Source organism: Pseudorasbora parva, chromosome 4, assembly GCF_024679245.1.
Source record: "Pseudorasbora parva isolate DD20220531a chromosome 4, ASM2467924v1, whole genome shotgun sequence".
Lineage (NCBI taxonomy): Eukaryota > Metazoa > Chordata > Actinopteri > Cypriniformes > Gobionidae > Pseudorasbora > Pseudorasbora parva.
The window spans coordinates 55,062,208-55,089,757 of record NC_090175.1 but is presented as its reverse complement, the minus strand read 5'-3'; the positions used below and the strand labels follow the sequence as shown (position 1 = coordinate 55,089,757).

At 38.1% G+C, this 27,550-nt stretch overlaps 1 protein-coding gene across 4 annotated transcripts in view; it reads left to right on the top strand.

Annotated features, from left to right (window-relative positions):
• farp1 (FERM, RhoGEF (ARHGEF) and pleckstrin domain protein 1 (chondrocyte-derived)) overlaps positions 1 to 26,799 on the top strand; it is a 95,700-nt gene extending 68,901 nt beyond the window's left edge. For 3 of the 4 annotated variants that reach the window (XM_067442233.1, XM_067442231.1, XM_067442230.1), the window contains exons 16-27: positions 8,657 to 8,790; positions 11,085 to 11,166; positions 12,135 to 12,372; positions 12,460 to 12,590; positions 12,691 to 12,759; positions 14,039 to 14,128; positions 14,607 to 14,689; positions 15,877 to 15,989; positions 17,875 to 18,038; positions 22,445 to 22,552; positions 22,640 to 22,791; positions 25,029 to 26,799. In XM_067442233.1, the coding sequence (XP_067298334.1) occupies positions 8,657 to 8,790; positions 11,085 to 11,166; positions 12,135 to 12,372; positions 12,460 to 12,590; positions 12,691 to 12,759; positions 14,039 to 14,128; positions 14,607 to 14,689; positions 15,877 to 15,989; positions 17,875 to 18,038; positions 22,445 to 22,552; positions 22,640 to 22,791; positions 25,029 to 25,110 (1,446 nt within the window). In that variant the 3' untranslated portion in view covers positions 25,111 to 26,799. Of the gene's footprint in view, positions 1 to 8,656; positions 8,791 to 11,084; positions 11,167 to 12,134; positions 12,373 to 12,459; positions 12,591 to 12,690; positions 12,760 to 14,038; positions 14,129 to 14,606; positions 14,690 to 15,876; positions 15,990 to 17,874; positions 18,039 to 19,114; positions 19,252 to 22,444; positions 22,553 to 22,639; positions 22,792 to 25,028 lie in introns of all 4 variants that reach the window. The other variant, XM_067442232.1, reaches the window with a different exon arrangement.
• Positions 26,800 to 27,550: the final 751 nt, after the last annotated feature.

Below are 27,550 nucleotides of genomic sequence, written 5' to 3'. Positions count from 1 at the left end.
TTACATTTTGCATTAGTTTTAAAATACTTTCTCTTACCCCAATTTCATGTGCAGACAAAAAAATATTTTCTGAAAAAAGTGCTCTTGTTAGGCAGTTTTTATGGTGTTTTGTGTTTGTGATTTTTTTTTTCCCCCTATGCACTAGACCAGACGTTGCTAGGCAGTTATTTTGGTGTGCTGTGTTTGTGATTTTCCTCCCCTATGCACTAGAGCAGGGGTCTTCAACTAAAATAGCTTGGGGTCCAGAAAAAAAACCTTCTCACCGGCCGAGGTCCGGACAGTTATATACCTAAAAACATGAATCGATGTCTTTTTGCCAGACTAAAGAAATTAGTGTAGATTAAAATGTCTTTATTGAAAATATAACAATGTGTTGTTATGAAAATATAACAATGTGTATAATATGTTCTCATATAGATAAAGTATGTCTTTTCATTTTTTTAAAGCAAACATAGGTAATCCTTCAAAAAATGTATTTAATTTTAAGGGTAATTCTGTTTGCATTGGTACAAAATATCTAATTCAACCAGTAGCCATGTCTGACAAAAATATGATGAATGAAAAAATGCCTTCATCTCTAAATCTGCACTGAAAATACATTAATTTCAACATTACTAGCAACTAAAGTGCTTTTTCTGCTGAACTGAGATAAACAGTAACAATCAATGAACACAAACCCTCCTGGTTAAAAAACAAAACAGAAATCTCATAACATAATGTTATGTTCATTCACATGTATAGCCTACATTTAGTTAGGTAAAGACTATCTTCAGCACTGCTCTCTCTGTGCTTCAAATTGCACTGGTAAAAAATCATTTGCAATATCATCCAGAAACACAAACAGGCAAAAATAAGGTGCCACCAGTGTTGGAAAAATGAAAAAGTCCACAAAATATTTTATCTCTTTATTTCAACTGTTCCGTTAAATCCAGAAAAACGTAAATAACCTCTCAAAAGGCTGAGCTGAGTTGAACTTAAAGATGGAATGGAAGCATAAACATTCCTTGTTCCAAAAAAAAATAAATAATAATAATAATAAAAAAGTGAATATAGCTACATTGTCTGAACTTCAGTGCATGTGAGAAATTGGCTCATTTATTTTCTGCGCCCTTACCTCAGACTGCTGAGGATAAAGGGGTCTTTAAAATGTGTATGGCTGAATCAGAAATCGCCCCTATACCCTAAATAGGGCATTATTTGAGGGGACAGCCATTTGTAGTGGCGTCCGAAACCACAGTGGACATGTTTGAGTGTACTCACATGTTGCACCGCAATAACGAGTGTACAGCCGATGTACACACAACAGCTGTCCGACTTCACGCACTCGTTTTCATTCACTCCTTCAAGTGAACTGTAATAGTGGACTAACGTAGGGAATAGTGGATGAGGGTTAAGGGGCCAATTTCTGATTCAGCCTCTGTTTTGCGCGCCGCTTTCTTCAGTCTCTTCACTGCGCGCCTAAACATATAGTGAGCATAGTAACGTAGCCGCACACCGGACTGAAGCTCATGGGTGCGTCTCAGGATCTCACACTGGACGCTCACATACGCACAAGCTCAGTTTTGAATCGACTTCTGACAGAAGAGCTGCACGATGTATTACATTTATATTATATTTCCCTCAAATCCTCCATGTACATACCGATTTCAACCTGTGCTACAAGAGATACACTCATCGTGAAGTTCTTCTGTCAGGAGTCGATTCAAAACTGAGCTCGCGCGTAATGTGAGCGTCCGGTGTGAGATCCTGAGACGCGCCCATGAGCTTCAGTCCGGTGTGCGACCCCTTTAACTGTCAACGCAACCGTGGCAACATAGGAAAACGGTTCTACTGAGCTGCCTGATATAAATGTGATTATTTATTTATTTATTTTAAATCGCATTAGGCATTTAGTTATTTCAGTGTGTCAAAAGGCTTCGCGGTCCGGATGGATGCATCTCGCGGTCCGGATCCGGACCGGAGTCCGCCAGTTGGCGACCCCTGCACTAGAGGTTGCTAGGCAGTTGCTGAGGTACTGTGAGTGTTGCTAGGCAGTTGCTGAGGTACTGTGAGTGTTGTTAGGCAGTTGCTGAGGTACTGTGAGTGTTGTTAGGCAGTTGCTGAGGTACTGTGAGTGTTGTTAAGCAGTTGCTGAGGTACTGTGAGTGTTGTTAGGCAGTTGCTGAGGTACTGTGAGTGTTGTTAAGCAGTTGCTGAGGTACTGTGAGTGTTGTTAGGCAGTTGCTGAGGTACTGTGAGTGTTGCTAGGCAGTTGCTGAGGTACTGTGAGTGTTGTTAAGCAGTTGCTGAGGTACTGTGAGTGTTGCTAGGCAGTTGCTGAGGTACTGTGAGTGTTGCTAGGCAGTTGCTGAGGTACTGTGAGTGTTGTTAAGCAGTTGCTGAGGTACTGTGAGTGTTGTTAAGCAGTTGCTGAGGTACTGTGAGTGTTGTTAAGCAGTTGCTAAGGTACTGTGAGTGTTGCTAGGCAGTTGCTGAGGTACTGTGAGTGTTGTTAGGCAGTTGCTGAGGTACTGTGAGTGTTGCTAGGCAGTTGCTGAGGTACTGTGAGTGTTGTTAAGCAGTTGCTGAGGTACTGTGAGTGTTGTTAAGCAGTTGCTGAGGTACTGTGAGTGTTGTTAAGCAGTTGCTGAGGTACTGTGAGTGTTGCTAGGCAGTTGCTGAGGTACTGTGAGTGTTGTTAAGCAGTTGCTAAGGTACTGTGAGTGTTGCTAGGCAGTTGCTGAGGTACTGTGAGTGTTGTTAGGCAGTTGCTGAGGTACTGTGAGTGTTGTTAGGCAGTTGCTGAGGTACTGTGAGTGTTGTTAGGCAGTTGCTGAGGTACTGTGAGTGTTGCTAGGCAGTTGCTGAGGTACTGTGAGTGTTGTTAGGCAGTTGCTGAGGTACTGTGAGTGTTGTTAGGCAGTTGCTGAGGTACTGTAAGTGTTGCTAGGCAGTTGCTGAGGTACTGTGAGTGTTGTTAAGCAGTTGCTGAGGTACTGTGAGTGTTGCTAGGCAGTTGCTGAGGTACTGTGAGTGTTGCTAGGCAGTTGCTGAGGTACTGTGAGTGTTGTTAAGCAGTTGCTGAGGTACTGTGAGTGTTGTTAAGCAGTTGCTGAGGTACTGTGAGTGTTGTTAAGCAGTTGCTAAGGTACTGTGAGTGTTGCTAGGCAGTTGCTGAGGTACTGTGAGTGTTGCTAGGCAGTTGCTGAGGTACTGTGAGTGTTGCTTGGCAGTTGCTGAGGTACTGTGAGTGTTGTTAAGCAGTTGCTGAGGTACTGTGAGTGTTGTTAAGCAGTTGCTGAGGTACTGTGAGTGTTGTTAAGCAGTTGCTGAGGTACTGTGAGTGTTGCTAGGCAGTTGCTGAGGTACTGTGAGTGTTGTTAAGCAGTTGCTAAGGTACTGTGAGTGTTGCTAGGCAGTTGCTGAGGTACTGTGAGTGTTGTTAGGCAGTTGCTGAGGTACTGTGAGTGTTGTTAGGCAGTTGCTGAGGTACTGTGAGTGTTGTTAGGCAGTTGCTGAGGTACTGTGAGTGTTGTTAGGCAGTTGCTATATTTTCTTTGGTTGGTTGTTAGAAAGTTAATAACAATCCTAATGAGCAAGCAATAGATCATAGTCTCGTGAGTGTGCAATATTTTCTTGTGCACACGGAATAGTTTCTCTTAACTCTATCCCTGGCAAACTGAAAATGCTAGCCTGACGTGGTCATACTCAATTCTAGTCAGAATATGAGTCTGAAACTTCTCCATTGGGCTGTGATTATGGGGCGTGTTTCAACCGAACCAGGAAAGACATCAATTGGACAGACCTTCAACCAATAAGAGCAATTAAGCAGCGTCAACAGAGCTCAACTGCACTGTGTTGCCAAGTCCGCGTTTTTTTCCGCGGGTTGTTTTCTATGTCCGCGTGTTAAAGCGACGATTATGTGATATATAGACCCGTGAGTGTGAATTTTAGCAGGCAACCTTGCCAAAATAACACATTTACCCCCCAAACACCTTTTTTTTTTCTTCCGGAGAACCCCCCGAGAAGCTATTGTTTAGGGCTAGTAGTTGGCGGGTTTTGTTGTAAAACTTGGCAACCCTGCCTGTCCGCGCGCTCGAATCAGGCTGGAATAAACGATCTTTGCCGGTGTTGTAAAAAAATAAAACAATTTAATGATACACAGAGCACTTACCCAACATGATCATCATTTCTGAGAGAAATTGTGAAGGTAAATGCAGATACAAACAAGCTCTCCGTTTAGGATTCGATCAGTATAATCCAAGCCCCTTTGATGACGTGATGATTACGTTACTGTCGATCATCTGTCCGTCATCGTCTAAAGCCCGCCCTGATGATCTCATTGGTCCGAACACTTTCTGTTCGGAGATAATTACTCCTCTATGGAGCGATGCCAGACCGAACCGCCCGACCTAAACATTTTGTGGGCGGGACTATGTTCGGCTGGCATCCAGGCTAAGAAAACGCTTCCCGGCCAAAAACTGAATTTTCCGTGCATCCGTGTGTTTACTGTTAGATGCTAGGGGGCGCTATTATGCATCTTCTGAGAGTACTGAATCTCCTGATCAAAACACATGATGAAGATGCAGTAAAACAAAGCGATCATATGTAATCATATGCATATGCAAAATAACGTGATCATCATCATTAAACATCCTCTAAATCAAAACTATCTAATGTTAGTGAATGAGATGTGGACCCTGGACGAGCTACAGGACTGAAGCATTGCAGGTGTTGATGGACTCGATCTCCTCCATCTGTGATTGATCATCGCCCTGAATCTGATCTGGAGTAAAAAAAACATGAATTTTCTCAGCTTTTTGTTCAAAATGTTGCTTTTTTTATGAAACTTACCCATATTTAAGTGTTGATAAAAAAGGAATGCATGAAGCTAGAATAAAACAGGGGCATTTAGTTTAAAAGAAGAAGCTCAGCTCTTTCTTCTGATATATTGCCTGCTGAGATATTCATTAAAAAAAAAATATTCTATGGGCTATTACATTTTTGTGAAAACGGTCAAAAACCCTGGCGGTGGCTGGCAACTTTTTTTTTGTTACAACGCTGGCAGAGAGAAGAAGAGTTAAGCATGTTACACGATAGTTTCTCACGAGCACAGTGTTTTAAAGAATCTTTACACAAAACAGAATAAATTAATTAGGATGTTGGAGAGTACATGTCTTTATTCATTTACAAATGAGGGGTTGACTCGAGTGTTCAAGATAAGGAGCAGTCATTGTTCTTCTGCTGTCTGTACGTCGGTGGTGTGCCGTGTCTCTTTGATGTCTTACAAGGTAGCGGAAAGAAGCAACAGGGCGACACATTTACACGTCTCATAAATATTTCCTTTTGGCTTTGGGATCTGAGGCTGCTGTTTGAAATCCCAGACTTCCACTCCCACCCACCCGCCTGCTCACGTTATTACAGCTGCATCTGTTCAACAGTTTAAACACCTTCTAGATCTCGGCGCACCGTCTGTACTCCCGGTGAGGAGTGCGGCTCTTCAAAGCTAGGGTGTTCCAGTACACAGAACTGTTTTGGTCTAGGTTTTGGTTAGGGCATTGCTATGACTGGTTGCTAGAGAGGTTATAGGGGTTTGCCTGTTAAAGGGATAGTTCACCCAAAAATGTTAATGTGATGTTTATCTGCTGACCCCCAGTGCATCCAACATGTAGGTGTGTTTGTTTCTTCAGTAGAACACAAATGAAGATTTTTAACTCCAACCGTTGCTGTGTGTTAGTCATATAATGGTGTGAATGGGTAACAAGTCTATGAGAGGAAAACATACAAACAAAAAAAACATGCTTAGAGAACATGCACACAAACCCTGCTGCTCCTCACGACACATTGATGTCTTAAGACACGAACCGATCGGTTTCTGTGAGAAACACAACAGTATTTATGTTATTTTTTTACCTCATATCCAGACGAGTCTAATATAGTTTTCCCATCAGCTATTACTTCCATCTGATGAGGTCAAATGGACGCGATCATAGATACCATGTAGATGCCTCATTCAATGGATCCACGCAGGCACTAATGAGGATATATGTAAGGGATAATGTACACCCAGCCGTTTGTTATCGCAGAATAAACCCCGACAGAGTGATCAGGACCCCGACACGATTATCCTGCTTATTACACGGCTACTCTCAAATAAATAATTATTAGACACAAAATATTGTCTTGATTAAATATTTCATTATCTCTTACGCAAAGCTTCCGCAAAGAAAAACAGTTCCAACCTGCTTTAAGCCTTTATCTATTGCTGAAGATTTGCAATATGCCCTTGCTAAATGTTGAAAATGAATGCTGAAAGGGTTAGTTCACCCAAAAATGAAACCAAGCCTATGATTTACTCACCCTCAAGTTATCGTAGGTGTATATGACATTCTTCTTTCAGACAAATACAATCGGAGTTATATTTAAAAAGTCCAGGCTAACGTTAATCCCAGCAGTAGTTGTAGTTGTGTTTGAAGTTCATAAAAAATGCAGCTGTCCGTCAAATAACGTGCGCCACACGACTCTAATGGGTTAATAGAGCCTTCTGATTCAAATCAATGCGTTTGTGTAAGAAAAATATCTATATTAAAAATGTTATAAAGGAAACCCGCCTTGAAGTCTTCCATTGTAACCCACGGCTGTTTAAGCCACAAGATGGCGCCAGCGTTAAGCATAGAAGTAGTACCGGTCAAGATAACTCGCAGTACCCGGATGAGCGGTTGTTATCTGGAAATAACGGACCGCTGCAATGTATTTCACAGAGCCGTGTAATAAATAAATAAATATATATATATATGATCGCATCAGTTTGACCTTATCAGACGGAAGTAATAGTGGATGGGAACACTATATTAGACTCGTTGGGATATGAGGTAAAAAAAAGATCGGTTCGTGTCTTAAGACATCAGTGTGTCGTAAGGAGCAGCAGGGTTTGTGTGCACGTTCTCTAAGCATATATGTATATTTTTTGTATGTTTTCCTCTCATAGACTTGTTACCCATTCACACCATTATATGACTAACACACACCAACGGTTGAGTTAAAAATCTTCATTTGTGTTCTCCTGAAGAAACAAACACACCTACATGTTGGATGCACTGGGGGTCAGCAGATAAACATCACATTGTAATTTTTGGGTGAACTATCCCTTTAATCAAAAAGGTATAGAATTAAAATACATTTTGTGTAAGGTCTGGAATCCTGATGGACGTCTTGCAGGATCCACAACATGAGAATAAGAAGACAAAGACTCTTTATTCAAGGATTCTTCAGTCATCACGTCAGAGTCAGTTTGAGATAGTCTGTCTGAGGAAATGCCCACGGCTGCTCATCTGTTCATGTTTGGATCTGTATGAAGTAGTCAAATGGTTTTATAGTGTGTGATTTCATGTTCAATGTGATGACGGTGGAAAATATCTACAAAGGCTTCAAAGGATCGATGTATTCCTCCATTTACTGTGAAGGGTCATTTCATGGAAACTTGATTTTGAATAAGAGTTTGATGAAGTAGACGGTCCTCCACAGCTCATCCAGAACATTGTGGTTGTGAAATGATGTTATGGAAAAAGACACAATGAGCTCATTAACATATGGCCACCCACATTTACATATCAACTCGTATTTAGTAGCCGTTTAGTAGTCATTTTAATGATTAATCAATCTTGATTCAAACACCCATGGCCTTGATTTGTCTATTAAACCTTTGCCAAATTCAGATCTGCATTTGTGCGTAGCCAGAGAGTATCATTATTTCTGTTACAAATATTCATATTATCACAGAAGAACTGGGATAAAAGTCTATAGTTTGGATGAAAATATCTATGCCGATGCTAGTGGTCAAAAATGGCACAAATCACCTTTTCAAAAAGTAACTTGACGCTTCAAATAAAGATTATATTAATTACATCTTTACACCAGTAGATGAAGACAAGTGACTGTTACATTTTTTTTTGTAATTGAATCATTCATTCAAGAGATTTGTTCAAAAACACTGATTCCTTCAGTAATTTAACAAGGGAAGCCTTTAAGTGAGTCATTGAATCATTCATTCAAGAGATTCCTTAAACTTCACTGATTCATCCAGTAATGAAACAAGTGAAGTCTTTGAGCGAGTCATTGAATCATTCATTCAAGAGATTCCTTGAACAGCACTGATTCATCCAGTAATGAAACAAGGGAAGCCTTTAAGCAAGTCATTGAATCATTCATTCAAGAGATTCGTTCAAAAACACTGATTTATCCAGTAATGAAACAAGGGAAGCCTTTAAGCAAGTCATTGAATCATTCATTCAAGAGATTCGTTCAAAAACACTGATTCATCAAGTAATGAAACAAGTGAGTCTTTATGAGCGAGTCACTGAAACATTCACAAACATAATTCATGCAAAGTAATTGCATGTTTTAAACAGACTGCAGCAATTAAGATTTTGCCAGAGCCTCTAGTAAATGACGTGCTCTTTTGTTTAGTTGTCTGCTCAGAATCATGGGAGAATAGTGATCTCTGTTTGAAACAAACACAAAATAATCACAATTCTTAATATATCCAGAGAAGTCTTATAAGGTACTGCAGCAAAAACAGGAGAAAGTGGAAAATGATTTTATAACGGTTATTGGTATATGAAAGCATTTCTGATAATCACTGTTCTTATGTTTCTCTTCTTTTTCTTTGTGATTTCAGTCCTTTCAGAAGTCCATAGGGAAGGACGAGGCCATGCCGGATTCCTTGAGAAATCTCATATTTGCCAATTTCGAACCGGTGTACAAATTCCACGAGACCTTCCTGAAAGACGTGGAGCAGCGACTGGCTCAGTGGTGCGTATTTCAGATAGAGGTGTGTGTGTGTGTGTGTGTGTGTGTGTGCAATCTGCGCCAATAATAACAGACACACTCCTCAATGTGTCACAGTAGTTTAATACAGCGTTAGAAGCCTTTTCATCTGCTAGTCAAACAACAGTTACACTCCATCAGCTCTCGCTGACTGAAATACCTGTCTTGACTTCAGTCATGAACACCCACAGGCCAGATTTCATTTCAAAACTGAACTAATGAAATGCCAATTGTATTTTACGTACAGTAAGTGAAGCCTGTTGCGTTATGACATGATTTTAGTGACAATTAAAAACTATTTCTGATGCTTTTTTTCCCTAACGACGCCCTTTAGTCATAATATTGCATAGTTTGATGAAATATTATTAGCAAGGTGATTAGTTTAAGCAGTCACCAGATAGGCCAGCCTTTATCAGCCTGGACCAGTCAGAAAAGAGAAATCTGTATTATTTAGAGAATAAATTATCAATGTTGATTTTTTTCAATTGTATTATTCATATAATATTATAATCATATTATAATTAACCAATTACTATTGTGCAATTTGTAATACCTTTTTATAGAAAATATAAATAATTCTTGTTATATGTATTTTAATTCATATTGCATTAAAAACTAAAATTAAAGTATTATAAAGTATTAAAGTATCTATACGCATTGCAAATATTTCTTAAATATATACATGCATGTGTATGTATGTATTTAGTTAGGTTAGGTTACTTTATTTATACATAATAATTATACACAGTACCCAAATTATTTTTAAGTACAATCTTTTATTTTGGATGTGATATATATATATTATATATTATATATAATATAATATATATATTATATATACACTAATATATAATATATATAAAGATAGGTATTTTTATATATATATATATATATATATGTGTATGTATATGTATATATATATATATATACATATATATATATATATATATATATATATATATATATATATATATATATATATATATATATATATATATATATATATATATATATATCATATATTTGTTTTTCTATATGTTGTATTTCTATATCATATTAATACTCTCAATTCGTTTCTATATTAGCCAAATAAATATCGTGTCATGAGTGTCTAGAAATGCAGCACAGATCAGACCTGGAGCATGTGATCTCCGCTCCTGACACATGTTTCCAGCGCGGCTGTAATGTTTAACTCTGGTCCGTGGGGAGCAGGTTTGGACCTGTATTCACAGACAGGATGATGAATAGTGGTTTTTGTGTTGGGTGGCTGGTGTGATTGCTCTCAGTTGAGGGTTCAGGGGAACGGCTCCACAGCGAGATGGATGACGCTGAGCTCACTGATGGTCGGTGTGGAGCCGTGTGCAACAGAGACCTCTACTGGAGGACATGAGCGCTGTGGCTAGACACCTAAAGGACTAGCTCACCCAGACTGAAAGGGTTAGTTCACCCAAAAATGAAAATTGTCATCATTTACTCACCTTCAAGTTGTTTCAAACCTGTATAATGTTTCTTTCTTCTGCTGAACACAAACGAAGATATTTTGAAGAATGTTTGTAACAAAGCAGATAGAGCAATCCAATCATTGACTGTCATAGTATTTTTCCCTATTATGGTAGTCAATACAGATTTGAATAACTCATACAGGTTTGGAAAGACTGGTGAGTAAATGATGACAGAATTTTCATTTTTGGGTGAACTATCCCTTTAACCCTGAACCACTTGCCTTCTTGTGTCAAACACAAGTAGAGATGATTAGCAGAATGTGCAAGATGCGTATTCAATAAAATTAAGTAGAGACTGAGGCTGTCAAGCAACACAAAGGGCAAAATCCTAAAAATCATAATCAGTAATCTGAGATATGTTTAAATTGAAAAGTGCGTGTGTGCGTGTGTGTGCGTGCGTGCGTGTGTGTGTGAGTGGATGGGTGGGTGGGTGAGTGAGCACTAAATAAGCACTAAAATTATTAACTGGAAATAAATAGAAACTAAAACCATATAACATTTTGGGGGAAACCCACTTAAATAGCAATATAAAAAATAATACAAATTAAATTGATGTACTAAAATTATTAATGAAGTAATTAAATAATATCTATATCTATAACTAATACTGAAATAAAATCAAATCTAACCTAAATAGTAAAATAACATGAGCGAATAGCACAATTACTAAACATTTCACTAAAATTAAAATGTAGAAATAAAAGCTAATAAAACACTATAATAAAGCTGTAATAAGGCTGATATGTGTATGTAATTGATTGTGTGTATTGTTCTCAGGGAAGGCCGATCGAACGCTCACATTAAAGGAGATTACCAGCGCGTCGGGGACGTCATGCTGAAGAACATCCAGGGTTTGAAGGTCAGAACATCTCCATCTTTCTTCTTCATATCAGCGAGTGTCGTGTTTTCTACGGGGGAATTCTCTGTAAATGTGTTTATGTGCCTCAGTGCTTCCATTGTGTGGCTTACAAATGATTAAAAACATCACTTCAGACATTTATGTATGCGTGCCTTGTGTGTTTGTGTGTGTGTTTATGTATGCATGTATGTTTGTGTGTGTGTGTGTATGTGTATGTGTGAGTGTGTGTGTGCGTACGTGCGTGCGTGCTTGTGTATGTATGTGTGTGCATGTTTGTGTTTATCCATGCGTGTATGTGTGTATTGTGCATGTATGAATGTATGTATGTTTGTTTGTTTGTGTGTATGTATATTGTGTGTAAGAGTGTATGTCAGTGTCTGTCTGTGTGTATGTATTTTTATGTTTAGCTAAAATAGTAGCTATTTTATGTTGATTTTAGTTAAATGTTTTGTCATTTTATTACTTTTTGTGAATATAACTGTTTTAATATTCTTCAGTTTTAGTTTTTATGTATTTCCATTTAATCATTTTGGTGCTTTAACCTAAACTCATTTCAGTTTATGGTCAAGGCAACATTTCAGATGTTTTATTTCAGGTTGATCTCAGTTAGCAGGACCGATGTTAAAGGGATAGTTCACCCAAAAATTAAAATTCTGTCATCATTTAATCTCCATCGAGTTGTTCCAAACCTTTAAAAATCGATTTGTTCTGCTGAACTCAAAGGAAGATATTTGGATGTTTGTGTCCACGCAGATCTTGTCCCCATTGACTACCATAGTAATTTTTCCCCCTACTATGGTAGTCAATGGGGCCCAAAATCTGCTTATATACAAACATTCTTGCAAATATCTTCCTTTGCGTTCATTATGACAGAATTTTCCTTTTAGGGTGAACTATCCCTTTAATAGTTTGAGTCCTCAGTGTTTAAATCATCACAGAGGTTGATCTGCTTCTCTCGGTCTCCTCAGCTGCTGACGGCTCACCTTCAGAAGCATTCGGAGGCGTTGCTCGAGCTGGAGAGGACGTGCCGCTCTTCCCGTAAACTGGAGGGTGTGTGTCGAGACTTTGAGCTTCAGAAGGTCTGTTACCTGCCGCTCAACATCTTCTTCCTGCGGCCGCTGCACCGCCTCATGCACTATAAACAGATCCTGGAGCGCCTGTGCAAACACTACCCGCCGACACACGACGACTTCAGGGACTCGCGAGGTGCGGGACGGGACGGGGCGCTTTCATACGGCCCAGTGTCCCAAACCTGCTCCTCACTCATGTCCATGTGACTCTTGTCTGTTCCAGCTGCGCTCGCTGATATTTCTGAGATGGTCGTGCAGCTCCACGGCACCCTCATTAAGATGGAGAACTTCCAGAAACTTCTGGAGCTCAAGAAGGACCTCGTTGGCGTCGACAGCCTCGCCGTTCCCGGACGGGTTAGTTCATTGAGCTCCCTGAGACTCGCTCCTGAATGTGAACGAGCTCTAGTCTCTCTCGCTGACCTAATTGTGTGTGTGTGTGTGTGTGTTCTGGCAGGAGTTCATCAGGCTTGGTTGTCTTAGCAAACTCTCTGGAAAGGGTCTACAGCAGAGAATGTTCTTCCTGGTAAGAGCCGCTCAGTCTGTTAGATGCTTGGTTACTGTTAAAACCTATTGAGACTTTGTGGCATTCCTAAATAAAAGTCCTTTGCTGGTATTTTATTCGGATTATATGATTATATATTGAATATATTTGCACAGTGAATAGTACAAAGGTACTTAAATATTACTCTTTTATTCAATTTTTTTGTTTCATTATTTTATTCTTAATTCATTATCATTTTTATGATTGTTTTATTTAATTATTCATTTTTTGTGTAATTTATATTATTTGTAATTGTTTTTTATTGTTTTTTCTTCAATTCTATTATTTGTGTTCTTTGTTTTGTTTTATTAATTGTTTAATTTTAAATTATATTATTGTATGATTATTTTTTATTGAAGTTTTTTTTTAAATTAATTTTGTGTATTTAGATTTTATTAATAATATATAATAATAATGATGATGATGATGATGATGATCATAATAATAATAATAATAATAACAATAACACTAATATTAATAATAATAATATTATTATTATACAATTTATAATGGGATGATAACACGAATATTATTATGTTTAATAATAATAACACTAATAATAATAATAATGTTGTTTTATTATTTAATTATTATATATTTAAAAATAATAATAATAACACTAATAATAATGTGTTGTTGTTATAATATTATTTATTATATTAATTTATGTTATTATTATTACAATATTATGTAATGTTATGTTACAATACTATTATTGTTGTTTTATTATTATATTAGTGTTATTATTATTATTATTATTATTATTATTATTATTATTATAATTATTTATTATAGATTACTTAAATAATAATAACAACAAGAATAGTAGTATTGTTGTTGTTGTTGTTGTTGTTGTTTTTATTATTATTTAATTATATAGTATTATATATTTAATAATAATAATTATAATAACACTAATATAATAATAAAACAACAATAATTATATTGTTGTTATTATTTAAGTATATATTTAATAATAATAACACTAATAATTTGTTGCTGATATGTCATTATAGCCATTATTTTTTTATTAAATTATTATGCAATATTTATTTTATTATATTTATTTTTTATTTTATTTGGTTAATAATATGGTGCAATTTTCTAAGTATTGATTTAAATTGCAGTAAACAGAATGTGTATTTACCATGTTTTTGGACTCTTACTATAGTAATGCCATGATATTCTTCAATATTTAATGCTATTCGAGATGCTATAGGAAGCGTAATATTCTCCTTCCTCTTCTTGACGTTGTTTGCAGTTCAATGATGTCCTGATGTACTCGAGTCGAGGGATGACGGCCTCTAATCAGTTCAAAGTTCACGGTCAACTCCCTCTGTATGGCATGACGGTGGGTAATATCTGATTGACTTTTGACTGTGGCATGAACAGCCGTGTTTCTTTCAGGTCTGTATCGTGTGACTTTAACGTTCAGAACTCAACTGGGAGCAGTAATGAGTGAGTGGCACAATATTCCCTGTTGTTCTGGACGTGTGCCGCTGCCTCCGTCTCTAGTTACTAATTACACATTCACACAAACAACAGATCCATTGTTTCTTCAGGCCGCAGCTGTCTCGGTGAATTGCGTATTGCATGTAAATGTAATTACCCAGAAGCACGCAGCATTCAGATGTTGAATGGCTGTCTCGATGAGGTTTTAATTGAGGAATAATGAAAACTGGTCTTCCAGACCTTGGCCAAAATAACCTCTTTTAATTATGTTCTTGTGACTTAAGATTCATCCACACTTTCAACATGTTACTAACCGGTGTGTTACTTTCCCCTCTGTGTGTGTGTGTGTGTGTGTGTGTGTGTATGTGTGTGTGTAGATTCGTGAAAGTGAAGACGAGTGGGGCGTCCCGCATTCATTCACTCTGTTTGGACAGCGCCAGTCTGTGGTCGTGGCCGCCAGGTAAACCCATCGAGTCCAAAAACCACTAGACGCGGCCTAGCGGCAGCACATCTAATCTGCCACGAGTGTCGTCTAGCAACTCTCAATACCCTTCTGAGCTGGAAAAACCAAACTCTGGTCAGGCCAATCACATCGTGTATAGAGTCGGTGGGCGGGGCTTAACATAATGACGGCGAGTTGCGTTTGCGTGCTTCTAGTAAACACAGAAACTGGCGAACGGCGGTCTTTCGAATCAGCTTTGACTGCGACTCTGGAAGACTTGGAGTTAAGCTTTTCTCTGAGAAAAGAACAAAGAACGGCACTGAAGTCATTCTTAAGAAGGGAAGATGTGTTCGGAGTTTAGCCGACCGGATACGGCGAATGTTTAATCTGTCAACAAGGTCTGTTTCACGAATCTCTGGGGTGTGTTTCCCAAAACCATAGTTGCTAACCTGTTAGCAACTTGGTTGGTTGGCAATGGGAAATTGCATTGCAACTAACAAAGTATGGTTTGGGGAAACACACCCCTGGTTGGTTGAAGCGCTATCCTATCACGTGCAGAGGGAGTTTGAAAGACAGCCGTTTATCCGCCCCTCGGATTGAGCTGTCAATGGTGAGTTTCCAGACCAAACATCTTGATGTGGGTCTGGATTGTCAGGCTAGTGTTTTATTAGACAGGTGAGCAACTGTTCGGCTCATTCATGGGCAGAAAACTAATCATTAGCCCTATTCTGACGGTAATTGTTTCTTGTGGGGTCTTGAGGTGTTTTCATCGTTTACAGGTGCTAGTCTGGGATTTTATTGCCAGCCGAGTCCAGAATATCCGTGTATTTCTCCCACCACCCTCATACAAATCCCCGGTTGAATTACCTACTGTTTTAATTGCCATCCGAATCCACATCTCTGAGTTTTCTCACTTCAAAATTCACTCTATATCCCTTTTGACCCCTGCAGAGCACCATACGGTTGTGTTTCTCTGTAATTTGGATGCATTTTAAAGATCTAGACTTTTATTACTCAAATGCTGGCAAGTATTTACAAGAGCAATATATTTCATCACCACTCAAGAGGAAAAGCACGTCAACATTGGGCCGTTATTACAGCAGCGGTGATTGTGTTCCTGTCTGAGTTGTGCTCTAAAAGCCTCTAGTGTCTCGACGCTTTGATTGACAGGAGCTGCGTCACTAACGTCCTCGTTGCTTCCACAGCTCCGCGTCTGAGATGGAGAAGTGGGTGGAGGACATCAAGATGGCCATTGAGCTGGCGGACAAATGCAACGGCCCCTCGGCTGAGATCCTGTCCAGTAGTTTGACTGACGGCAGTAAGTCACACACACTCTTCTGCATGTTAAACACTGCTGGTCCTGATGTCACTGATCTGACACCGGACACATACATACTAATGCTTGAAGTTTGTGTGCTTATCATATTAATAACTGATACTTGCTTTGATGTTTTTTCAGTCTAATTCAGTGATGCATGTTTATGAGCGTTTGATCTTACTGCACATGGCATTAACAGAGCCGTTTGCAGGGGATCAGGTTTCACAGGTTTACAGTCCTCCGAACACACACACACACACACACACACACACACACACACACACACACACACACACACACACACACACACACACACACACACACACACACATGTACACGTAGTGTTTCCAGGTTTTATGGGGACTTTCCATAGGCGTAATGGTTTTTATACTGTACACACCTACCCATCACAGGAAACATTCTGCATTTTTACTTCCTAAAAAAACTCCTTCTGTATGATTTATAAGATGTTTTCCTCATGGGGACCAAAAAATGTCCCCACAAGGACAAGGATTGCGGATATTGCCATCTTTGTGGGGACATTTTGTCCCCATAACATAGGGATTACCAGCCCCACACACACACACACACACACACACACACACACACACACACACACACACACACACACGCACACACGCACACACCACACACACACACACACACACACACACACATCGCACACACACCCCACACTCTATTCAACTAAATCTCTTCTTCTTTTCTTCCTTTGCATTATTCCTGTCATCTGGACGTTGAGTTTGATGTCATTGTGATGTTTTCTCCTGTGAATTTCTATATGTTTTCAATGTATTGACAGAGTTTTTGTTCACTGTCATTGTCTCATATCTGACCTCAGGAAAACCTTCAGACTTCAAAGGACATCTGCTTTATACTGAGTGTTGTAATTGTCTATAATGCATTTATTTATTTATGCAAAGATGAGAATGAAATAATTTAAAACCAGAAATGATTTCGACAACTTAAGTTTTGTTTTTTTAGAAAGCCTTTATTTAAAGTGAATTCATTTTTGTATAAATTGTATCTTAATTTTAATTAATGTTTCATCAGCCGAATGCCTGATTTTAATAAATAAGAAGCAAATAGACTATAGCATGAATGTGCCGGAGCGATCACGTGTGTGTGTTGCACATAAACTGGAGTGAGTCTCATAAATAAACTGAAACTCGGCGTATAGGCTACCTGAATCGCAGACATGAGAAATATGTGTATAGAAAGCTTGAAATGTCTAATTTTGAATGAAACAATTAGAAACGGAAAAAAATAGTTAAGCAAAGCACACTGTTCACACAAGCTGCTCATGACTGACATCTCAGGGCGTTTCTGCATTTTTAGAAAAATCCTGATTTGTGCAACTTTATACACATTTGTTTCTTAGTTCCTACTTTGCTAAAAAATAAAAAAATAAAATGATATATATAATATTATAATATAATATTATATATATATATTATTTCTGATTCTGGCATAGCTTTCTGCCCACCCAGTTAGACTAATAAAGTAATGATTAAACAAACACAAATGCTTGATAAAGGGCCCAGCCAGCCTGAGGATGGTCAAGTTTGGACTCGGGCAGAGAATCTAAACTATGGACTAAAGTATTTTTGGAAGTAAATATCATTGCACATGAATTTCAGTACCATGGTATTCCTATGGGATACCATCATTGTACTACACCATACAAAAAACACAGCGGTGAGATCACAGAGTAATACTATGGTACTACTATATTCATGGACCTTTAATTTTCACATGGTAAGTTTCTGGAAGAACAATATTTTACCATGGTACATATGGTACAAAAGACAATTTAGCTTTTTTGTGCAGTGGCTGTTTAAAAGGCTGTTCTTCCCACATTTCCCAGAATCCCCTGAGGAATCTAGCGCCGACCAGGAATCAGAAGATGACCTGAGCTCCTCTCGGACGTCTCTGGAGCGGCAGACGCCTCACCGTGGTAATACCACGGTTCATGTGTGCTGGCATCGCAGCACCAGCGTGTCCATGGTGGATTTTAGCGTAGCGTTAGAGGTACCGGAGCGCAGCCGTCGTGTTCCTGAGTGTGTCGTGTGTCTTTCCTCCGTTGTGTCTCTGTTTGTGTTTAACCTTCCTTCCTCTCTCTCTCTCGCTCTCTCCGTTTCTCCTCTGGGAACGTCGACTGTTTTCAAGGTGTCACTCGTAATTGGTCCCACATGGAGTTTGTGCATCGTTCTCATTTTCATGAATTAAAGGGGTGGTTCCGTGTTTTTTTTCTAGGCTTGGTTGTGTTTATGGGGCGCAGTATAACATGTCTTAATACTTCTTTTTTTTTTTACTCCGTATTTTTCTTATATTTGACCTTTATTCCAACCCGCTGTCTCCACTGTCCTTTGAACGGCTCGTTTGCTTCCTGCTTCTCTAAAGCCCATCCCTCTAAAAACGCAATGGTATTAGATTGGTTAGATGGCCAAATGTAGTTTCCTGTATTTTTATTGGCTGAAGTGCCAAGCACAGGTTGTCTGGAAGCCACGCCCCTTCCCATTACGGGCAGAAGTCACATCTGCCGAGACTAGCAAGGGTTTATGATGTCACCAAACCAGGAAGAAGCTTGTTGTAGTCCAAACCGGCCGTTTTTGTAGGCAATAAACTGCCGTAAATTTAAAAGACAATATCTCCGTTTGCATTGAACTTTCAGCGCTGGAACTTTGCAGATACTGTTTATGCTCAAGCAGCGACATTACACACTAACTAAAGTTAAAAAAGTCAAATCACATGTAACCACCCCTTTAATATCTGGAATGAAGCATCAGAATTGATGCAGAGTCTTATTGGCAGCTGAAAGCATTTCAGATTCACTAAACTTGAATGTAAAAATAACCAAGTGTGCACAAACACACGAGTGTGAAGAAATAATGACAGACTTTTCTTTCACTGCAGGAAATCCTGTTCCAAACGAGTATTTTGTCAAATTTTCCAATATATGTATTGGAAATGCTAAACTCTTGAAGTCTTTCTGCAGTGTTTTGAGCGCTGGTCTTCGCGTTCCTCCTCTCTCACACCCCGTGTGTGTCTCATGTCTCTGACTCTGTGTTTCTCTTCTCTTCTGTGTGTGTCCTCCGCTGTGCTAGACGACCCTAGTCCAGTCAGTCTGTCAGAGGCTCCCACTGCGGCCCCGCTCAGGGCCCAGGGGCCGGTGTCTCTCGCTCTGGTGTGTTGGTATCGTGTCCAAAGCCTCTCCTTTAGGGAAACCTGCAGGAGTAGAGAGGTAAAACATGGAGCCGTATAAAGGACCATCTCACTCAGAACAGAAGAGCCTGGAGCTTGTTTGGAGGGTTATTTGTGAAGTTTAACTTCTGTTAATGGCATCTTAATTTAAGGCACGTTTAAGTTTCTATCTTGACAGCGGACAAGAGCTCGGCCTTGTTTAAAGATCTTATAAATCCTCTTATTACAGGCCGTCTTCAAACCAGTGTGATTATTGTTAAGCAAAACTATTAAAAATCATTCTGGGTACCTGAAATAAATCTGAAAGAAAATAAAAATACAAATGTTCAATAAAAATCTTAAACTTAAATGAAAATTAGAAAGTAATTAAATACTTAAATTACTAAAACTGAAATAAGAATATATTTTAAAAAAAGACAAACGCATTTAACAATCTTTCTTTCTTTAAACATGATACATATGTATATATATACACATACATACATACATATACATATTGGGCATCCTTTAAATGCCACGGCCTACCTGAGCATTGTTTCTGACCATGTCCATCCCTTTATGACCACCATGTACCCATCCTCTGATGGCTACTTCCAGCAGGATAATGCACCATGTCACAAAGCTGGAATCATTTCAAACTGGTTTGTTGAACATGACAGTGAGTTCACTGTACTAAAATGGCCGCCACAGTCACCAGATCTCAACCCAATAGAGCATCTTTGGGATGTGGTGGAACGGGAGCTTCGTGCCCTGGATGTGCATCCCACAAATCTCCATCAACTGCAAGAATCTACAGAATGCTTTCAGCAGCTTGTTGAATCAATGCCACGTAGAATTAAGGCAGTTCTGAAGGAGAAAGGGGGTCAAACACAGTATTAGTATGGTGATCCTAATAATCCTTTAGGTGTGTGTGTGTGTATATATATATATATATAGAATTGAATCAGCTAACCGAAATAAAACTTGAAGTACTTAAATTACAAAAACAAATTAAGAGTAAATAGATTTTTTTAATAGAAACGACAAATTTATATTACTAAATTACTAAAACTTAAAAAATAAGTGAAAACTGAAAATATAGAAAAAGCCATTCAAAGTATTAATAAATACTAAAATTGTATAAAAATAGCTAAAATAACACTGATTCAAAAGAGTCAATTTTATTCAGTAGTGACTTTGACTTTTTTGTGATCCACTGTCACAAAATATGCAAATAAATGTTTTATGTTAATATCACCGCCACTGATTGAAGTCCCGAGCTGGACTTTCCACCTATAATAATATAATATAATAACTGATATGACACTCTCTGTTGCCCTCTGAACACTGACTGTACTTTGGGTTGTGATGTGTTTTTGCTTGACTTCAGTGTGTTTCTGTCGTGTTGAATGTGTGTGATTCTTCTTCACTAACAGCACAAACGTGACGACAGTGTTTCAGACAGACATTCATACAGGACACGCTCTTGCAGCGATCATAAAAACATGCTAGAATGGTAAAATAAAGGTATATGAACTTGGCAAGGCATCTTAAAAATGCAGCGTTCTGTCAAGACGGACACGCGTGTGTGTGCAGACCAACAATTACCTATACAATTGAACTGAATCCTGTATGAATGGACATCTTTTTCTATTCAGATCTGAAGTTTATTAATAGTAAAGGTTTTTTTTAAATGAACATGGGGACACTTTGTGCTGTCAGTCTCATATCTGTGACTCCAGAATATACCAAAATATTATATTTAAGTTAAGTGAGTAAAAATTGACTAAAATTGAGTAAAATTGTGATTTATATTGTGATTTAAACCATGCATAATGTCAAAAATAGTATTTAATCTTATGCATGATTTAAATCACAATGATATTTAATTCATGCAAGTACATTAAAATTTCACATTTTTAACATTATGCGTGTTTTAAAGGGACAGTTCACCAAAAAGAGTCAATTCTGTCATCATTTACTCGCCCACAAGTGGTCCCAAACCTGGATTCATTTGTTTCTTCTGCTGAACACACACCCACACGCACACTCACACTCACGCACACACGCATACCTTCTCTTTAAATAAGTTTCTGGTCCCAAATGACTTCCATTATATATTTTTTCTATACTATGACAGTTAATGGGGACCCAAAAACTGTTAGTTTGGGTGAACTATTCAATCACCATTTTAAATCAGTTTACCTGAAATGAACACGATGACGCTCAGTCTCATCCCTGTGTTGTAAGTCTAAAATATATAAATATCAAAATCAAGTCAAATGAGTAAAATGTTTTGAAATTGTGATTGCACTGATTACAAAATGAGGAATTTCAGTGTAATGCATGATTTAAATCACAATATAAGATATTTAAATCATGCATTACATAAAGTTTGTGGTCCCCATTGACTTTCATAGTGTGTGTATATAAGTAGATATATACACAGAATATTTTTTGGGGTGAAATGTCCTATTAAATCCCAATCTCTCGTACTGATGTAGGGATGCACCAACAGGAACATTTCGGCCGAGACTGATAACCGATTATTGTTTATATCTGAAAGCCGATAGCCGATATATTTGCCGATACATCAATATAAACTTTGAATCTAATCAGATGAGCTGAACTGAGCTTTGCTCCAGAGATTCTTTATAGATGATTTAAACTTGTTTCATATTTGATGATCTTTACAGTTATTGAACAAACCTGAATCAACATTAACAGTGCATGAACAGTGCACATCTGAAGTATCTCGATCAGTTTTAATATATCGGCCACATTTTCTTATCAGGCCGATAACAAAAAAAAAAGATGATATTGATATGGTGGTCAATGCATCATGCATCCCTAAAATTATTGATTTTGTAATAAGAGTTTAAAGTAAATAAGATATTTGATTGCTAAATACTAACTATAATTGGTAATAAAAATAATTAATATAAACTTTGAAGCTAATCAGATGAGCTGAATTGAGCTTTTCTCCAGAGCTTCTTTATAGATGATCTGAACTCGTTTCATATTTGATGATCTTTACAGTTATTGAACAAATCTGAATCAACACTGAGCTGACCTCACGACACTATGCACAGCAGAATGGACCAACGTTTGCATCATTGAATCATTATATTCCTGTTATCACGGTCAAGCTGCTTTGACACAATCTGTATTGTATAAAGCGCTGTACAAATGAAAGGGACTGAGAATATTTTGGACCCTGGTTGCGTCTGAAGTCTTCTGTCTTTATTCCTCAGAATCAGCTGTCTGGGAATCTGCTGAGGAAGTTCAAGAACAGCAACGGTTGGCAGAAGTTATGGGTGGTCTTCACAAACTTCAGCCTGTTCTTCTACAAAACACACCAGGTGATTTTACCCGATTCTCTGAGCAGAATGAGTGTGTTTGTGCAGAAGCGTTCGGCCGTGTTTGATCTGGATCTCTGATCTCTGCAGGATGAATATCCGCTGGCCAGCCTTCCTCTGCTGGGATACTCCATCACCATTCCCTCAGAGTCCGAGAACATCCATAAGGACTACGTCTTCAAGCTCCATTTCAAATCACACGTCTACTATTTCAGATCCGAGAGCGAGTACACGTTTGAGAGGTATGCTGTTCCTGTAAAAATAATTTAAAACATATTTAGGGATGGCGAATATATCTGCCACCATATCGGCATCGGCTTGTATATGTTCATTTTTTATGTTATTGGCCCAATAAGAAAATGTGGCTGATATATTAAAGCAGATCAATGATGTATTATGTCCTTCAGCTGAGATGCTTCAGATGTGCACTGTTCACCATGATGGTTATGAATCGCTTTGAATATGATTGCGATCACATCAAAAAAGGAAATTGCAGCAGTTAAAGGTGCACTATGTAGTACTTTCTAGGGATGCACCGAATGCAGATTTTTGAGATTCGGCCGAATACCGTATCCAACTCCCATCCTGCAGTCCATTATCACAGTAAACACATTAATGACATAAACAACGTTCATAGCAGTGTATTTTTAGTTTAATTTTAATTAAAAAAAAGGCAACATTATGCCAGGATAACTGTGCCGTATTGCTGTCTGTAGATTCCTTCATGCACAACTCTTATTCTCTCGGATGGGAAGTTCGGTTCTTTTCCGCGAAACGGTTCTTTCGGACAGTTCGTCTCAATGAACCGGTTAAAAAAAACCGGATCACCGGTTCTTTTACGTCCTTACGTAATGACCTCATTTCTATTATCCCGGCGGATGAAAATACATTCATACACATTCATATAAAGTATTTAAACTTAGTATAGTAATAATTATTATTGTCATCATCGTCATCTTGGATACATTTTTTAATTCATGTTTTGCAAAAGCACTCAATACAGCCACTGTCGTGCAAACACTGATGTTTTACACAGATTAAATAAACTTACATTGACATAACCTAAACTCCACAAATCCTTGGTTCACCCGTGCTCATATATTATCAGCATCAGTTTTCCGAGAGAAACAGCAGCCGTCCCACTCCGAGAGGAACAGCAGCCGTCCCACGCTATTAATTAAATTGCTATTTTAACTAAGGACCGGGACGTGTCAGCATAGCGCTTGAGGGAGTGTGAAGTCACAGCAGCCGCTGAGCGAACGCACAGAGTAACGTCATAACATCATTTTAAACGCAATAAAATGTGTCTAATAAGATAAACAGAGCTGTATTACCTTATACTCATGACCGGAAAAGCTGAAATAGTGCGCGCGCCCGGCGACTGTGTCCCATCCCTTCATAATAAAATGATCATAATCATCTGCTTTACACTACAGTAACGTTAATAACCGCATGCATGAACGTGATTTCTGCTCGAGTCCTATTTTCCACCGGCTGTGAGGTGAAGACCACATCTCCCAAGTGCTGCGCTCACACCTGGCGTCATCAAACTACGCCTTTGTTGAGAATAGCCGCCCTCCAGTGGACCATGGTCATGTCGGCTACATAAAATTAAAATGAGAACATTATGATTGTGTGCTTGGGACATGGCTTTAATGGGGAGACTTTTGTTTTTGTACTCAAGGTCTTCAATATAATATAAAAAAAATTGGAATTAGATTTATCAGCCAATATATCGGTTATCGGCTTTCAGATATGAAGATTTATCGGTTATCATTATTCAACAAAATTTTCATATCGGTGCAGTAAGTATATATATACATGCTACAAAAACCTAATATGTTTTACTGTATAATTATTATTAAAAAAGTATATTTTTTATGTAAAATGTATATATTTTTTCAATATGCTACCAAACATGTAAACATTTAATTCTTGTATTTTATTTCTGTAAAATTGTAAGTGAAATAATAGATGTACTGTATGCTAAATATATTTATATATATATGTAATTTCTACTTTTGGTTAGACTGGACTGTTAAGACTTTTCCACACAAAACTACATACATAATTGTTTGTATATACTTTAGTGGTGTCCCCGACTAAGGATTTACACATTCGAATCAGAATTTTCTAATCTTTCCATAGTTGACTGATAGTCGAATCATGTGTGTGTGTGAATGGTTTGGGAGGGGCACGACACTAGTCAGCAGGAGGGTAAAACTTTTTTTATTTTCCTTTACACACTGCAATAACTTTTTAATAAAGCGACCAAAACTGCCTGCCTACTGACAGACGAACTGACAATGGCTTTCTTATTTAGGTTTAAATAAAAGGTAATGTGGTGGATAAACATTCGTAAACCGTTTCCTCATAACAACATGTTAAAGCCGCGATCGAAAAATGTTAGATACTATTGATTTCACCTGTGGTCCATTCTGGGAATTTATTATGCATTATGATCCATCTTCTGTCGCAGGTGGATGGAGGTGATCCGCAGCGCCACGTGCTCTTCCAGTCACATCCGCTCCTTCAGCCGCAAAGAGCCGCACGCCTACTGACCAAAGAGACCCTCGGACCGCCTGCCCACACACACACACACGCACACACACTGGCCGTGTATGTCAGGTTCTCAATCAGGTTCTCCTAACACACTTTAACACATTTCTTCTGGCAGCGGGTTTGAGCGGGAATCGTTTTGTGTGCTATATCGTCGTTTCACTTTATAGAAAAAAATCTGACTTTGAATAGGTTCAGATGTGAAGTTTTGAGAGGTCAGTGCCAGAGTCCAGGAAATACTGCTATCATCGACATCACATGATGGACAGATCAGCCGGTACACGTCAAACACTTCCAGTTTTAAATGTGCAGAAAGACAACCTATCCTAGTGAGGAAACAACAGTCCTCCTTTCATGAAATGCAACGTGTAAATTGTTTGTAAAATCGAATGGTTTAATGAAGGGTTATGTTTTTTTCTTAAGAATGTTTTTACGAATGTTTTATTGATTTGTACGTGACCGTTTGTGTGTGAGTGCTTTTCTAAATGGTTTATTGGGTGCTATTGTGTATGTGAAACTGGTTTTATTGAATCGAAAGGGACGAATTACTGTTTTACGAACAATTTACACGTGCAATTCTTCTGCTCGTGTTTCGTGAACTCAATGCCTGTAAGAGTCTGAAATTGTCAATGAACTGTTTTATCTCGGGAGTTTTTAATCATAGTAACACCACAGCTTTTATTACTGATGTTAATGATGAACCGACGCCTTCTGTCTACAGTTGTTCAAAAGAAGAAAAAAAACTGGTGAAATGATGTTTCCGGTCGTTTCCCCCGAATATCAAAAGGGAAAAAAATTAAGCTTTTTGTTTGCAAGAAGAAAACAATGCAACTTTTATCATGACAATTTGCCCTGAATTTTAAATTATAATAAAGTTTTACATAATAGTATTAATTGTTAAATTTATACTGATTTTATTCAAATAAAACCATCTTATTAATATATTACATTAGAAATTTGGGGAAAATGTGTCATGACCAATCATATTGCTTATAAAAAATATGCTTGTTTTTATTGAAGCTTGTTTCTGCCACCGAATTAAAACGTTAATAAGGTAATTGTGACTCTTAGAATTGCGTGATATATATATTTCCTCACAATTGTAACTTTATATCTCACAATTCTAAGAAAAACTCTCCGAATATTGAGATGTGGACTTGCAATGGGGTCAGAATTGTGAGAAACAAGCTTCCATGCTTCGATGCAAAATAAAAAGCACTTTTTTCCCTTTGGGGTAAAGTGACCCGGGCGTCCCGGTCTATGCACAAGCTGGATTTGTAATGTTTGAGGTGCATGATCTCTGCTGGCCTGAGACTACGGCACACGCTGCCTTTCTGAGCGTTTGTACCGCACTTCAACCTTTCTTTTGTAGGATGATGTTTTTATACAAGTTTTGATACTAACTGTGAACCACTCCGCTGAGGAACGCCACACAAGCCCTCATAGTTAGCCATTATTCTGTCATAGTGCAAGAAAAGAAAAAGAAGTCTTTCTCTGACGGAAGCAGCTGCCTTTGGTCTAAACGCTTGAGTGCCAAAATTCTTCTTTCATCTTTTTTTAAGCATTTTAATTCTTTCGTAATGCATATTATAAATATATATTAAAAGCCCAATATGGATTATATGTTGGCAGAAATGTATGTTTGACAGTGCGTGAATATGTTCAGAATAAACAAATCCATATATACTGTATATGGCATGTGCTGCATTTGTCATCATTGAGATATAAAGCAACAAAAATGAAAACAATGCATTTATTGATTTTATTTTTAAAGTGCAATATAGAAAAATCATGTACAGATACAACTGATATCTATTTATACAATATTGGAGTACATAGTTATTCAAGGTTACGATTCCATATTATTTTTCTAATTTTGTTCCCATTTCTTTTTACAGTTGAATCATTATTACCCTGTTGCATGTAAACCACAGTACTGATTGATCATATTTCTATACCACAGCATTACATAAATAATCCCATCTGCTTCTACATTAATACGGGGTCTAAACGAACACTTTCCAAATGCCAAAAAAGGTTTTCAGCTGAAAACTGGTAGATTCTTGACTGGTAGAGTCCATAGACTTCCACAGACTAAAAATAAATATATGGACCGTGGGTTCCTGAGGAGCATTTTTGAAGCCTTAAGTGGGCGGATCCAGCCTTTCCCATCCCGGCTGCCATCACTCCTGGATAACTGAAAATGAGCAAAGTGGAGCTGAGGTGCCACGCCCGCATAGCTCAACCATAACAATCCACCTATCACTCAAGTGGCCAGTGCCACACCCTTAATTATCTAGAACTTTATGGCTTACTATAATTTTAATGTATGAGTTATAAAAACATTAACCCTCCTCAGAGTTTTCATGAAGGGCAAAATTAGCCGTATAGACCAAAAGCACTTTTCATACCATACTGTAAAAAAGAAAATTCTGCTGTAAA